Source organism: Chroicocephalus ridibundus, chromosome Z (assembly GCF_963924245.1).
Source record: "Chroicocephalus ridibundus chromosome Z, bChrRid1.1, whole genome shotgun sequence".
Classification (NCBI taxonomy): domain Eukaryota; kingdom Metazoa; phylum Chordata; class Aves; order Charadriiformes; family Laridae; genus Chroicocephalus; species Chroicocephalus ridibundus.
In genome coordinates this window covers 7,969,480-7,986,266 of record NC_086316.1, presented here as the reverse complement: position 1 = coordinate 7,986,266, position 16,787 = coordinate 7,969,480, and the positions used below count along the sequence as shown (strand labels likewise).

Genomic DNA, 16,787 nt, shown 5'->3' with positions numbered 1-16,787 from the left:
ATTATAACTGCCATTTAAATGGAAGTTAGGTATCCGTGTTAACAGAAAGCAATTTATGCCTAAGCACCTGTGCTCTCAAGTTGTGGAAGCAGATGGTATCAGCAGTTCAAAAGCATTTAGACAAATTCATGAGACCACTTGTCCATAAATGGATGCAAAATTACCAGGCAGGAATGTGTCCTCCATCACCCCTAATACAGCAGAAATGCTGGAGCAGTACAAGGTGAGTGAACCACAGAAAAAGTCCAGGCTCATGTTCTCCCAAAATAGCCGTTCCAACTGCCGCTGTTGGAGACAGGATCTATTGCTAGATGGGCCATTGGTCCAGTCCAGTCAGGCATTTCCTAGGTTTTCATGGCAGTCATGAGGTTCAAAAAAGAAAGTGAATTCATCCAAGGACATGAATTTACTCCATCTTGTCAGACTTGTCTATGATGCTGCGTAAAATCTCCAATGCTCAGAAGACCACCTGAGAGCCCTCAAAGTTGAAAGTCAACTGGAGTCCCTTTTTGGCTCCTCTTTTTATATATTGTATTTCTGACTGCATAACAGCCTGTTTCAAGAATAAGGAGAGAGACCACCCAAAACCCACCCACAGGGTGGGAGCTATGGCTCCTATAGAAATGGTGGGTTCAAACTTCCATAAGCTGTAGCTCTTCCATGCTCTCAGAAGAGCTTGGCGTTTCAGGCCTGTGTTGACCAGGACACTGATGTGATCAAAGTCTTTTCTAAACTCCAAATACCTGTTTCATCAAAACATTTAGCTACAGTCCTGAGACGGGCACTTTAGCCTTGCAGGAGACAGTTTCAGTGTCCTTTTGTTGTTTTCTGTTGCCCACCTTTGTCATGCCAGCCTTTGCTGTTGTGGTGGTTGCTAATTCCTGTTCAGCCTCTGACTCCACCATGCTGCATGTAGGCATCCATAAGTACCTTGGGCAAACTTGTGACAGAACTGACTTTCAGGCAGTAGCAAGTTTGTAGCCTTACGTTGAGTCTGTCACTAGGAGAATCACCAAGAATATTGACAGTCCTACAGTGTCCACGTAAGAACATTGGGTATACAGGTGCAATAGTGATTCAGAGTACTTGGTCCAACAAAAGTTATTTCAAATGATAGGTAGTATCATAATAAGATGCTTTGACTGGAGGAGGGGAGCACAGACATCTGCCACTATATGGAGAGACGAGGAACAAAGAAAGTCTTCCTTTGGCCTGAACTCAAAATGAGGGTTGAGTCACAGTTCCATGGGCACGTCATTGCCTCCTTATATTTGATATAGTTAAATTAGTGTTCTGCTGCTCTGCTGCAGCAGAAATTTGCTTTCCATTCATTACCTTGTGGTAATTGTCTGTCTTGTGACTGTTACAGCTATCAGTCATACCAGCTTCTTGATAAACAGTAAAGAGGAGGTAGGAATATATGCCATCCATTTGCTGGTTACAATATTTCAAACTCAAAAGTCTTATGAAATCTGTCTTCCCAGTATCTTTTTGTCCAGGAGTCCCTGGGATTATAAAATGAACCCTTTTGGGGCACATTTGTCAAATGCCAGTGTGGTTTTTTTTCTTAACTTACCATTTTTTAATCAGGGTAGGAAATCTGTCTCCAGTATCTTTTCCGTACTTCCACAGCTTGTTGTATATTGCAGTTTTGCACCTTAGATGAATCTCTTAACTTAAGAACAGATTTTAAATAGTAATTAATTAAGACTATATGCTACATAACTGAAATGGTGACAACTGAATTAATCTTATTTTGGCAAGCATGGAAGAAGAATCATCTGTTTATTTTCTTAGGAAAATGGTTGAGATGCCATTTCTTGACAATATAACTATGGTCCTGCCAATTTTAACTGTAAAGTTTTCTTAAAGAATCCTAAACGCAAGTTACATGCCTGTGAAAAGTTTAAGCTTTAAAGACATAGTTTTGTCTGAGCGTCACCTAGTGCTTTGATTCCTCTTTTTCTTAAAACCAGTAATTCAAACCTTATTCTATATATAAAATATGAAAATATATAAATATATAGATATATAAATATCAGCAGGATTGGCTCTAACGTTGTGCTTGTCCTCCATTACCTCTTAGGTATGTCTTTCAAGGATTTTGTGTTATTCAATATTCAAAAGTTATTTAATAACTTTTCAAAAAATAATAAAATTATAAATTGTAAAACAGGATCACCACCCCCTCAAAACTGTTAATATTCTAGAATCAGGCAGATGAACTGACCTGGGGGATGAACTATGAAATAGGTCTTGGTCATCTAGTTATTATGTTTTTATTCTGTAGTATCAAGTATTACAATAACAGGTTAGCTCTGCACAAAAAGCGCATATGCACACCAGATCTTGTGTCAGTCTTCTCTGTTTTTATCATTGTCCTAGTTATAGAAATCACTATATGGAGAATATATTTATCTTTTGAATACACCTAAAATAGGAAGATGTAAAGTAAACTGAAGTACAACTTCTGATTTAAAACAATTTCTGTGTGCCACTCTTGAAAGCACTTCTGGCAAATTTGCTTTTTCTGTGACTTTCTGACTTGCACTGCACATTGTACAAGAGAAGTAAAGCTGTCTTCAAAGATCGTGGATAGAGGTATTGTTCCTGTTTTGGATGCACCCTGATAGTTCTGATAGCTTTAAAAATGGCAGAGCAAGATTGATGTTTTTGTGGCATCGAAGTGTAGACATATTCAGCTGTCACAGTCAGCAGAAGCCGCAGCTGTCAACATACACAGCAATAAGTTAGCAGTGTAGAAGTGGTGTGTGCGTGGAGCGTGGGGGCCAGAGCTCTGTCCGAAAGAAAACACGGTTTTACTGCAATCTGTAGTCAAGAGGCGGCATTCAGGCTGTGATCTGCCAGGCTTAATGACATTAGCAGGACTTTACGAAAAGAGCAGTTTGTGCCGTGAAGTGTTTGTTCCTTCAGAACCTGCATTTCCACTTTTGTGGCTGTGATGGATTTGGAACCATAGGTACAAAGTGGTAGGTGTGGTTCATCTTACAGAAATTCTGGCTGCGTTAAGGGTCCTCGTATGTGTTCTAGGATCTGCCAAAGCAACTCTGTTTTCCTCAGGAAAAAAAACCTTAGTCGTTTGTTTTTAGCTTGGGCCTCATATTTGATGAAAGAAGGATAGGATCCAGCTTAGTTGGCTGTGTGGGGTTAGTAGCAGTAAAAGTATTAATAAAAACTTGTCACTAAAGTTAGTTGGTGTGTCTTTTGAAATACACAGGGAGCACATACGTTAAATCATCAGGGCAATTGCAACTGCTCATCTGCAAAGAGGAGCTTGAGCATAAATCAAAATCCCTCTGCAGCCTTCTCCTCCAAAAAGAAGTTCAGTAATGACAGAAATGTGCTTTTTTGGTCTAGTTTGCACTTCTTTGTTTCAGCAGGGTCCCTTCAAGTTTTCCCTTGCTCAGTACTGTTGGAGCTTTATTTTGATTGTCGAAGAAAATGCAGGAGAAGAGCAGTAGTTGCACTTTGATAGTCATTCTTCAGCACCCGTTACAGGCAGAAGAATGTTGTTTCATCTTCAGCGGGCTTAGCAGTGGGAGCGCTTCTCTGGGTTTTACAGCAAAGTTGTAGAAACTTTCCTCAGTTATATCGGTAGGATGGCTTGGCTTCTGCTTGTAAATTGAAATCAAGGCGACTATAAATATGTCACCTGTCCCAGGTAATAAACTGTATCCCATGTCCACTAGGATAAATGGCTTTTTGGAGCTGATGACTTTTTTTTTTAGGCTTTTTTGGAGTTGATGGCTATTACAGCAAGCAGATTTATTTCAACAGCCATTTTGCCCTCTCTGATTTTTTTTTTTTAATTTTAATTTCTCTGTAACCAATGCCAATCCTATTACTAAAACATTATTTTTATGAAATGGCCATAGTGATAGAAATGTTGCGACCTGTGTCAGTAGGGTGGAGAAGCCCTGTACAATTAGCATCCTAACAACTGCCTTATTACTATGATCTACACCTTCTATCAGGATGATAAAAGTTCCCTGTGTAATTATAGTTCCTTAGCGTTGTGTCTGCAACATAGTGATTCCATAGGGTTTCTGTTGTAGTAATTCCATTATTAGAGGAAAATCTTCTGCGAGGAGAAGGGGAGAGAGAGGAGTTTGGAACATTTTTATTGTGACAACTGTTGCTGTCCTGTTGCCTTTGCAAGCACTGTTACTGGTCCCTGTAAACACAACACTCATGTACTCATCTGGCTTCAGTGTCCAGGCTTCAAGTCTCCCTAGCCCTCATTCATAAAAATGTTACTCACTTTCTACGCGCGAACCTGAGCACATGTGTAATTTAAGCATAAAGTAATCCCTTTAACTGCAAGTTCAACACAGTTTAAGTTCCACAGCTGCCCAGTTCCTGTTCTGGTTGTGGGACATGCAGTCCATGTGAAGAGCAAAATTTTATTACTTTCTTTCTGAATGAGGAAAGTTGGATTTTATTAACAAGCAAGTTACTATTGATGTATGTAAAAATAAGGAACGAAAAAGAGGATACACTGAATTCAAGAACATAAAATACAGTATCATAATGTGTGAAGGATTTTTACTTAAAAACAGGCATTTGTTTCAGTAAGTGTGGTCAAAAATTGGCAAAAAGGGAAGGGCATGCAACTTCTTTATTCGTTGCTTCAGTATTTTCCATTTCCCTAAATGGAAGAGATTGTGGGGGACGTATTCTATTAATCCTGCCTTCTTTTTCTGACCTGATGACTGGGATTGTGAACACTGCTGGGAAAGTGTCTGAAAAGAATTGGTCCTGTCTGTGGTGTTTGGTGGTCGTATCCTGCATGAAAGTTTTGACACCCCCGCATGAATTTATTTTTGCAAAGCAACATCATGCAAACTGGATTGGGGAAGAGGCAGTTTCAGGCACAAATCCCTTGCACTATCATAAATGGAGAGACCATAAATGTTATGATGGATGCTTGAAGGCAGTTTAATGTAGCACTGGAGAAAATAGAAGTCATTACTACTGGAAGAGCTCCAGTTATGACAGAGAAAATAAATCGTGCTGTTACAAGAGATGTACTGACAACAAAATACCTGCTGGCTGGGGAAGTGAAGAGCAGAGCACAGTACAGATACCTACAGGCAATTACCCGTTACCTGAAGTAATGTTTATTTTTAATTTAAATCTGACATGGATAGTATTTCCTATATGCACTGCTTGATAAAATGACATAATCCAGTCTGACAGAAGTTTTAGACTTAATTGTACTTAGGAACTACTCAGTCTTTGCCACTGTTCAGATTCGTGTATTAGAGTTTCACTGTGCTGTAGGCACTGCACAGGAGTGGGGATGAAGTTGCCTCTTAACTCTTGGTGACCCTGTGATGGGTCCTGTTTCATTGGTAAATGATGACAGGAGAGGTGAAGGACGGTTGATCAACCCTTCACGTCCCTCATGGACTTTATGGGAAGAGGCCTTCTTACACCACATAGAGAAAGCTGATGCTCAACCGAAATGTTTTTCACTCCTCTGGGAGCCTGTGGTGTTCCTTTTTTGTTGTTGTTGCCGAGGGCTCAGGCATACTTTCTAAGATAAACCTCAATGAAAGAGGTTTAAGCTCACCAGTTTAACCTCCCAACCAAGGCAGCTCATCCTGTGCACCAATGTTTATAGTTGTGCAGCTAACGAATAGTAAACAGCTGAGTTGCCCGCGCTCAGTCAGATTCAATCTTGTGTACCATTCCTAAACAAAACCACATTCATTTTCAGCCTACCCAATGCAGCATTTCACATCTTCCACCCATCCATCTCTTGCATGGTTTTGTATGGGAGGAGCTGAGGTAACGGCTACAGAAGTGGGTGCAGAACATCCTTACAAACCTTTCTTGAAGTCACCTAGCAAAGAGGTCCTTCTACAGAAAATAAATGAAGCAACATTTTGAGCTTTTAAATTCAATGGAGCTAGTTGTGACCTGTAAAAATTTTATTTCCCAGGAAAGGTGGGTCAGACTCGGAGGGACATGCAGAGGCATGATGCACTCCAGTGAGCGGTCTTATGAAGCAGCCTCATAGATAGATAGATACAAGATCATAGATAGATACAAGAAAATAATGCTGTTGATTTCAAATAAACTGTATGTCAGTGCATTACTGTCCAGAAGAGTTGTGGGCAACCCGCAAATGGGTTCTTGCTGTACAATGCCAGCGAGTAATTGTGAGAATTGACTTGAAGCTCTTACGCATTACTCTCTAAAATGCATTGATACATGACCAATTGGAAAAAGATTAATTGTAAACTGAAAGTGGGAAGACTCTTTTATACTATTTAAAGTGTTTTTTTGGGGGTTTTTTTGCATGAAATCCCAGTAGGACTTTATATTTTTCATGTAACTGGCTTGTGGATCAGGCTAGCTGAAGGCTAGTATTGCTGCAGTAATATTTTGCTCAGGGTACATTTCACTGCACATGGAATATCATCATTCCACCAGATGACTGCGGCAGGTAGTAAATATGCTCATGAAGCTGATGCAGCACAAACTTTCATTCATTCTCTCACTTTTGATGGTGTTTAAGAAGTATGTGGGATTCGTTGTGCTGCAGACACAAAGCCCCTCTCTCTCAGGGCATGCCGTGAGCAGCAGAGGTGCGTTTTTCCTGCCTTTCCTGACTTCAGAGCTGACCTACAGGGACAGGCCCCTGCAATGAGAGGTAAACCACCATCTTCAGTTCTGGACTCGTCTGCAGTGACTACCAGCAAGGGCACTAATTAATGGCACTTTGACTGTGCGAAACCCGACAAGTGCATATGCAGCTGCTGTACAGTAATGATTTCTAGCTACTGCCAGCCCGGGCCAAATCTGAACTGGTGACCTGGCAATGAAAACGCTCTGTAGCCTGTTACCAATTCTGAAATCATTCAGGGCTTTGATAACTCTTGCATTTTTATTGGCAGCTGTCCGGTACTTCCTCCTCAGAGCTGCTGTGTCAGTGGTTTAACCTGGAGTATACATTAAAGCCTCATGGGGATGCCATTATGTACAGGATTTGGAATTTAGGATTTGACTAAATCAGATCCGATGCTCTCAGAGTTTTCCCTGATGCTCAAGAGCTCTTCTTCCCTGCCTCAGCCTTTTTCCCTTTTAGAGGCTCCTACTTAATGGGTCTTGGCTCAGGATTTCCTTTAACCTCTTCTGCTTTTGTGTTTTTCCTATCAGTGTGTGACATATTCCTGTCTTTCAGGTTTTGAATAAACAGCGTGGCATTCTTACAGTTTCATGCCTTTTATTTAGGGTAAGAAAGATACACGCAGCAAGCTTATTGAAAAATTCCAAGACACATCTGTTTTGCATGACATCATGCCTGTGGACTTTCAGCGCTGTGTAATAATGAACTTCAGTTTCCTGGATTAGAGGTGAACAAATAAGGGACAGTGCTCAGTTTTCAAAAATACCACACTAAATGGAAGCTAAAGCAACTCTTCCTCAATATGCAGACATACAGCTTTTCTGAACTCTTCCTGAGTGTGCAGACAATGCATGCCGTTCCAAGAGTCTGGCCAAGGAGCAGCATGGGTTTAACTAAACCTCTGGGTCATTTCATTGTTGCCATTCAAAATTCTGTGGATTATAGTGAGATTTGCACCATCCTGGCACAGCTGTTACTTCAGGAAGTGTATGAAGCAACCCTTGAAAATTCAAAGAATAAGCCAGGAAGGAGGATTGACTAATGAAGACCAAGTGTCCTCAGAGCCTTCATATCAACACAGAAGCTGATGGCTGTGTCCTGTAGCAAAACCTCTCCCTTTACATCTGCTGGATCCTGAGGGGGAGAAAGAGCCTTTCCACCCATGGAGGAGAGATAGCAGGGAGTTCAAAGTTTGAACAGATTTCACCTCTGTAAGGTGCTCGTAAGTTATAGATTGATGCCAAAGATGGTGGGACCAAGGATGTTACCCTTTTGAAAAATTGAGTAGCAATGCACTCAGTACTTTTCCATATGGACGTCTAATTTTTGGAGTTCGGGATTTTTTTCCATGTCACTCTGTCATGTTGTAAGAAGAGGAAGGACTAAAAGAAGAAAGATGTAGAATATAAAGTTAATAAGCTATTTTAAAAAATCAAGCCTGGCCTCCATTTATCGCTCATTGGTGGTTTGCCGAAGCAAGAAGTGCAGGATAGAATCAGATTCCAGGTGACAGGATGGTTGGGAGTGACTTCAAGCTGAATATTCAGCTTTTGGAATTATGTTTATGCCATGTTCAGAGTGCTAAGTCACTTAAAGCCTGTATCTCCTCTGTTCTTTTCAGGAGTGCGTGCTCATTCTTTATGCTCTTTCTTGTGTAAGGGAGTTCGCTGAAATTGCTGCTTAATTTACTTTTTTTTTTCCTTTGCTTAATAATTTTGTAAATATTATTAATTGTCTTTTCTTGCCATCTTTGAGGAATACCATTGGCACAATCCATGTATTTTCCAGAATTACTTGGAGACCTAAACTGATGTAAGCCAGGAGATTAATTAGAAAGGATTTTCAAGTCAAACTACCACTTTTTCTCAATGGAAGAAAGCATCAATTCACTTTTACCAACAGCAGATGGTAGCATTCTTGTGCAAGGTGCCTGTTTGCACTGCAGTGCAAAAGCAAAGCTTTCTGAACGTTATTTTTTGTAGTTCTAAAGCTTCTAGAAGTTTTTCAAAGTTGTCTTAGAAACTGATCTTCATGCATACATTTCAATGTAAGAACCAAGTGTGCTTCAGCTGTAAGAGACCTTGTTTAATATTTAATAGTATAGAACATATTTGCTGAACATGACAGGCCAGGATTTGGTTTTTGTTTCTTGCAAGGGGTTGAAGAAGATGTTTTTACTGTGTAGCAGGAAGACTTACTCTGTGAGCATCTTGTCTTCAGTGCAGCAGTTTACTACCTGCTAAAGTAAAATGCCATCACAGAACTAGGGGAGTCTGGCTACAACTGTACCAGCTTGGACAACGGAAATCTGTGTTGGAGCATAAATTTAGTATTTCTTCTTCTCTGCTATTGAGAAACAGAGCCACTACAAGAAGCACATCTAAGGACAAGGGTCTTTACCCAGGATAAAACACCCGTCACGTTAATCCTCATAGTCAGTCTCTGCCACGGCTCTGGTGCGTAGCATAGCGCAGTGGACCAGGCTCACATGGCTGAACGAGGAACACCATGCAGAAGTGGTGATCCTGCTGTTTTCTCCATTGCGGTCGATGCCTGCTTCTCCCTACCTCACTACCTAGCGTTGTGTGCTTCTCGGCTCCGGCAGAGTCCTGGGCTTAGCGACATCTAAGCGCTTGACTGCAAACAGGCTATTGTGGCATTTCATATTTGACATCTTATCTGGAATCCTTTTCTAGCCATTCCCTCCTTTGCAGTTGTGCCCCTTACTGTGTGTGTGGATGAGGCAGGATTTGTTTATTTTGGTGCAGGAGTAGTAGCAGTGACCTCAGTAGCGTTAAAGGAAAATCACTTCCCTGGGGCATGGTGCGCCAGACAGTCAGATCTGCTGATCTCCTGGTATCACTCATGTAAGAGCTGATGAGATCACTGTTATGGCTCTGCATTGAGTGCAAGCTTGATTAAGTCAGAACATGTATTCGTATTTTGTTCGAGTGTCGGCTGGAGATGAAAGTGAAAGCTTTATGGAGCGTTGCATTGTGTTTTCAGCAGCACCATGTGCGGTGTGATGGTGTAGAGGAACAGACTCTTACCACGCTCTAGGGAGTGTATCTGACTGCAAACTTAACTGTCACTAAATGATTTTCTTTTTTTCCTCAGGGCAGTTTTGACGGGGCTTCTTGAAGATCAACCCATTTAGGACATTTTTCAGTACAATAGCCTAAAATGAGGATATGCCACCTAGTGGAAGTTAAAGCCACCTTGAGGGCTCTTCATTCTTCCTTCTTGCTCCTCCTCACAGGCTCCAAATTAAACTGTGTTTACTTCCCAGCACCAGTTTGAGAAGACACAAGGATAAGGAGTCAAGGTTCTTAAAGAGCTTTTCCATGGAGAGAATTTGTTTTATGTATTACATTTGATCAGTTACTTGTTTACACAGTAACTTTGCCTACTTGCATTCAGGTAATGCTGATACAGTAAATTGAATTAATTTCGAAAACCATTACATTTTAACTAAAACGGTAGCATAGCCTGGTTGGTGAGCTTATTTCCCTTTGAAGATTAGAAAATATGGTCTCAGATATTATTTTGTCAGTGACTATCAGTAGAAGAGCAATGTGGGTTAGATTCTGAAATGAGAAAAGTTGCGTCAAAGATTAATTTGCCCCTGCTTTGTCTTTTCCAAATGCAAATGGTGTCTTTTCTGTTTTCTTCTTGCATAATAAAACAACTGATATTCCCTCTTAGGAGCACCCCTTACTTGGGCAGCCATTTTTTGTTCTGCACCCCTGCCGGACTAATGAATTCATGTCTTCTATACTGACTGGTTCACGGAAACAGAACAGGTGAGAAACAGAACTGTGCCTTGCAACACTTTATGCAATGCAGATAAAGTAAATCACCCAGGAAATGGAAATGGTTAAAACAACTTCCTTGGTCCAAATAGAATAAGGTTCTGGATTGTCACCTAAGGCCTGAAAGGTACAATAAAGTGAAAGAATAGCCCCATCTGAAGTTATTTTATGACTGCCAAGTCTGTCTGCAATTCAGAAAAGGTTGGGATAAGTTGTTTATGGTGGTTTTGTGTTGTTTTTTTTTTTTTCTAGACACACAAACTACATTATATTGTGGCTCAGTATTGTAGGCCCAGTTGTGGGTCTAAATCTGCCCCTGAGTTATGCAAAACTAGGACCTGAGCAGAATACAAACACTGATTCAGTTGAAAGGTAAGAGGAAATGAAAGCACCTTTTTTTCTTGCCCATCCTCCTATGAAATTTAAAAGATCAGATGGATAACTGGCAAAAACATTGTCTTATCCCTTGGAGCTCTTCATTCGGTCTGTTTAGGACTCACCTTTCGATATTTAGCTTACATGGCTGCCTTGTTGCCTTACTTACTTTGCAATGAAAATTTGCACTGAGAGAGATGTGCTTGGCACATTGCTGACACCCTTCATGACTGTCAGAAGGGTGTCCCTTCTGGTGACCCCTGATGTCCTGGGGTCTTTCTCGGGTGTGTGAAAGCATTTTTTGGTGGTCCCTCCAGCACGTGGTTGGTGGTATGATCTAGCATACCTCTGCTACAATGATTTGAATTTAATCTTTTCTCTTTTTTTCTGTTTTATGTCTCCACTTCAGACCTCTGAGCTGAAGGACAGATGATGGTTAGCTGTAGTAAAGCTATTGCAGACTTTCCTATGGATGAAATCAGACAAGGGAATCCTTCCTGACTGGTGAGCAATGCAATGTGGAAATAGGACTGTTCATGGCTCTTTCTCTGGCAAGAACTTGCCTGGTTACAGTCGAAGACCTAAGAGTTGGCTGCAGTTGTGACAACAACTCTCAAGCATCACCAAGACCTGAACTCCCTTGTGATTGCATTGACCCCTTGAAGTGACTCATTTCCTACCTCTGTCCTACTGTGGTTATGGCCTTAGTAACTCTGCACACAAGTGCACAAGCCTATGGTTCCTTGATACAGAATTGAGATGATGGGTTTGGATCTACTAAACTTATCTATTAAAAACCATGTCCCTAGAAAATCTGAACCATCTGTGAGGATATGTACAGAAAAATACTCACAGGATGTGGTTTAAGCTTGTGGCAATCAGTGTATGGGCTGAGACTACTTCGCCTAGGGACCACCTTCTCCACCACAGCCTGATGCACGGACCATCCTTGTCTTCCGCACCACACACAGAATAGCCTGATCCAAGGACTGAATAATACTTTGCTGAGAATATTTTGTGTACGTCATGCTTCAGGGAACAGACAGGATCAGAATTGTAGACAGAGTACTTATGGTCTGCATCTGTAGTTCTAGAGTTCAAGGTGCCTCATGCTATCGAGTGGGAACATCTGGCTTTTCTGTGCTTCACTGCCTCCAAAGGAAGCTTCACCGTACCCTGTGGGAGTTACTGTTGTAGTCGATTAGTATTTCTCATTGTACTAGTAGTTGTTCACAGGTTCGGTCCCTGTCCTGCAGTCTTTGTGCAAGCCTCCCCTGACAGCTGGTGAATTTTGGGCAAGTAGGAATTGCATAGTAGTGCAATCAGTGAAAAACAGATTAGAAGTAACTTCCATACAAGTCATCTTGGATTCTTTCCCAATCACATTTTATTTGCAGTATAAACCAGACCACAAGTCCTGAGCAGTTGAGATGGAATTACAGATTTTACTTTCTATGTTCAGCAATATGTTACTTGCATCCAGAGTCCAATGTATGCCACATCAGAGCTGGAAATGTGAAATGTATTGGGTTTCAGATTCTGGGTTTTCGGATATTTTGATTGGTTGCATATTTTTAACTTACATCATATGTTATTGGTGGATTGAAATACAGTGGAGTCTTTAAAATTCCATTGGTGCAGAATTCTTTTGCCAGCCATTTGGAATTAATAATGAAAGCACATAACTTATTCTGGTCGGGATCATAACAACCTGAAAAGCCATTTTTCCATGTAAGACTTATAAAATACAGCTTTCCGCTCATGTACTGTGACAGTAGCTACATTGTCTTTTTTAACACTTTTGCTAACATATGCTTGATAATTGCATCCATAGCCCATTTTCACATTTAAGGGAGACTTACATAGGAGGAAAAACAAAAAAGTCCACCAGACAACAGCAGTTTTAAGAGCTGTTAAATGTTCATCTTCATTTGTGATACCCAGGAACAGTGGAGAAAAAGCAATCAGCCCTCCTCAGCTGCCCTGCATTGGTAAGCAGCCCTCTCTCAGCTTCTCCTGCCTCTACCCAACACATTGGCACACTCACACTGTGCTGGCTAGCCCTTGGGACCTTTATTCTCAGTATAACTTAGAACTGGCCTCAGGTAGCTTTATTTAAATCAAGGTCTGAATGAGCTCCTGCTGTCCTTAGAATCAGGGAAGTGGAAAGGATTGAGGGAGTTGTTCCCTGTGAACCACCAGCACTGAGAGCTGCATCAGCATGTCTGAGCATCAGTGATGCTCATTTTCCCAAAGCATCACAGGTGTTACCTGGTATTGCACTGAGGGCTGACTATACAGAAGAAATTCCACTTTTAAACAATAGAAATAATAAAATGCAATCCTGAATACAGAGTGGCTTTGGAATAACTTGTAGCTGAAATGCTGGTTTTGGTGTTCTCATATACTGGGCAAGAGCTGTTCCTTGATAAAGGAGAAGAAAAGAGCCCAAACAACTCTGAGTATTATTTTCAGTACTAGTTGTTCGACTTTGAGAAGATTCAACTGCTAAAATGCTGCTGTGCAAAATTTATAAGCGTAGTTTCATAAGCATTTCTTGGAGACCAGCTCTTCCTGTTTCTGTCTTGGAAGCAGAAACTGCGGTACAACAGCATTATTCATAATAGGATTTAGCCAGTTGGGTTTCTTCACTGTGGGCAAGGCTGCTTATGGCGGGTCTGTGAAGTGTCACTGCTGTACTCCGAATGTCAGCATCTCATCCATGTGACACTGTGCATGGGGTACTGTAACTTACAGGTTGTAATTACGGACAAAAGAAAGCAAGTGTGAAATAGGACTGTGAGAATATACCCCAGTCACTTTTCTCCACTCCATCGGCCTTCCGTTGCACCTTAATATTCTCTTCTTTTTTTTTCAGGAATTACAAGAAAAGCGGAATTTGTATGTAAATAAGAAATAAATAGTTTTCTTTTACATGGAGGAATTCTCAACGCCCATTACTTTGATTTATCATTTGTAGACAAAATAGAATATTATTTGGACAGGGCATTGCACATTGTACTAGACTGAAGATTTCCGCTGTCAGAGACAACCCTAGGCACTTGTCTAATGGATGGCTGCACACAGCGGGATACTGCTTTGCCAATGTCCTGACAGCCACACTCTTAACTCTTAGACGTCCTCTCCCAGCAATCACTCTACCTCCTAGATAGAACCGTACATTCACTGGGCTGGACACTCAAGCTGTTCGCAGTTTCTGAAGCTGTCTCTGTCTCGCTTCCTTCCTGCTGATAACGCCCCTCCAAATTCCTCTTCAGGGCCTCGACCCTGTTCCCACAGTTACTGAGACACGATGGTGGTCATGGGGAGCATGGAATGGATAAGCAAACTGGCAGTTCCCTGCCCTGATACAATTCTTAACTGTTTAACACCATAAACAGTGAAGTAACAGAGCAGTGTCATCATCAGTACCAACGTTTCCCTAAAATTTGTCTAGAATACCACTAGACAAAAACTCAGCTTAGTTAGTACAAACACCCTAAGCTTAGATTGAGAAACAAATACAGGATAACATAATTGTTTGGGATCAAGGAGAGATACAATCTTGTTTAGATACCTGCTTTCTAATGGCTTAAGTGGGAAATAGGCATCTAATTTCCGATTTCCATTTGTGCCTTAATGACTCATAGGGTATTTTATACAGAATGTTTATGTACAAAAATCCTATTTTATTTCAAAATTGAGTTAATTGCAGCACTATTTTGTAATTTTATTTAGCAAATCTATTGAAATTCTTAGATCTGAACTTGGGTTTCGGCCACATACATTATCTGAAATCTTGCAGCTTACGAAAAAAGAAAATTTCCAGTTCCAAACAGTTTTGTAGATTTGCTCAGTCGTTCATCCTTGCTAATCTGGGAAGACATATTGAGGACCATTGCTTCTAGGGACTTCTTTTTAAGAGAACTGACTCATACCTGCCCTTGGTTACAAGAATCAGCAAGAAGAATGAATTTTATGTGTTCAAATAAGCCAAAAATATGCTTTTCTTTGGAATGCAATTGCTACCTACATAAGCCCTCATTTATGTCAGCATGATCAGGTTAGAATTTAACCCCCATCTGGTCTGCCAGAAGGTTTGTAGTTGGTTGGCTTTGGTTATTAAAAGAAACGTTCCATCGGTCAAATTGCATGCTTATTTTCACAACAGTAAATGCTGAGCTAGTTAATTAGACCTGAATTTAGTGAAGCAATCAATATCAATTCTTGTTGCAACTTCATGAATGACAGCAAAACTTTCTCAATAACTTTTTTTTTTTTTTTGGCCATTTGCTATGACTATGGTTTAATGAGTTTGTTTGGACATCTATATTTATATTGCATAGCATTTCAGTTCCAGCACAAAGGAAAAACAATTGCTCTTTCCTCTGAACTGTGAAGTTACAACTGTTCCCTCCAAAATACTCTCTTCTAGAGAACAGTGTATGTATGAATATCTGTGCATATTTTTAGTACCATGTAGGCTTTTAAAAGCGTTTCAGAAAGTTTGGAGCATTTCTTAGCAATGAGTTCGTATTGTCTAGAATGAAAAAAATACATAGCTGAAGTTCATAGCTGTAAAGCTGCCATGTCAAGTAGCTGCAGCTTTATTTCCTAAATTTAAAAACCCAGGGTGATACAGAGTCATGCTAAGAGAGTAGCCCCAAAGAGAGTAGCCATGTATTGAGGGCTCAGGAAGAATTAGGAAGGTGTCACACCTGTTATCTTTATGCCCTACATTTCATTAGAGTCTTAAAAACCGCTGCGCCACAAGGAAGCTTTCACTGCACCACTTAAGAGCTTGTTGTAACTGTCACCTACTGAAGATGAATTCCAACTTCAGGTGAGAGAGGAGTTCACTGCTGTGTTTGGAAAGAGGATGGCTTTACAGAGCCTTGCCTCGAACACCTTCTTCCTCAAGCCTGTTAGAAAACAACATGTTTTCCTGTAGTGTTATTTTTCAGTGATGTTGTTCGTCCAGCACACTGGAGGAGGTGGCCCTGTCTGAAGAGATTAGGCTGCGTGCTCTGCACTCTGATGGGTTCAGTGGCCGGGCACTGTTGGCCTCAGCAGCAGAGGCCAGATGGAGCGAGGTACTGTTCAGGTGCTTCCTTTCCCCACCTGTGTTGCTGCCCGGGATTAGGCTATACATAGAGAAGAATCCCAGTAAGGACATTTTCACCAGCAGTCATCTGCATCACCAGGAACAATCCCCGATGTCTCTTTTGGAATACCACACCTTAAAACGCAGAAGCTGGTCTTAATGATGTTTGTTTCTGCTGAGCAAGTTGATGCCACTCCACTTCCAGGTGCAGGTAGAGCAGGGGAGAATACAGGCTGAGCACACGTGGAAAAAGATTTGGCAAACTGTCAAAATGGACTAATCATTCTTTCCTTTGCACCTGATCCAAATCAAAGTCCTGAACCGAATTTTGGTGGATTCCGGGCAGGCCTCACTCCACCAAGCAGCGATTGCTTCTCCAGGGTTTGTGAAGTTCGATCTCCTGCATCCAGCAGTCAGGTATTGTTGGCTTCATACATTTAGCTGAGTCTTTTAATATTTACACATGCTTTTCTAATGAACTAGAAACACGGACTGCTGCATCTATTGTGTGAGTTCTCCGCTGATCTCTGTGGATTCTCTTCCGTTATGGAGGATTTGGGTTGTATAACACGTAGTTTCAATGCTTCTTTATTAGGCTTAAAACCCCTCTAATAGTGGCTTGGTGATGAGGTTTGGCTTGGCTCTTCTTCCTTTGACTTCTTTCTACGATGTACAGAACACAGAAGTTATTCCTGGGGGCCGATGGAATCCACAGACATATTTGCTAGAAGAGTCATGGTGCCCAAGTGTTGACTAGATGTCATGTGCTAAACATGCTTGTAAAACAACTAATAAAATGCAACTCAAAATCTGAAATTAGCTTTAATAACTTTGTGTT

General features: G+C 41.0%; 1 protein-coding gene across 3 annotated transcripts in view; it reads left to right on the top strand.

Moving 5' to 3' along the window:
* Positions 1-13,785, top strand: part of ATG10 (autophagy related 10) — an 83,142-nt gene extending 69,357 nt beyond the window's left edge. For all 3 annotated transcript variants that reach the window (XM_063320194.1, XM_063320192.1, XM_063320193.1), the window contains 3 exons: positions 10,364-10,461; positions 10,723-10,842; positions 11,255-13,785. In XM_063320194.1, the coding sequence (XP_063176264.1) occupies positions 10,364-10,461; positions 10,723-10,842; positions 11,255-11,267 (231 nt within the window). In that variant the 3' untranslated portion in view covers positions 11,268-13,785. The remainder of the gene's footprint in view (positions 1-10,363; positions 10,462-10,722; positions 10,843-11,254) is intronic.
* The last annotated feature ends 3,002 nt before the right edge of the window (positions 13,786-16,787 follow it).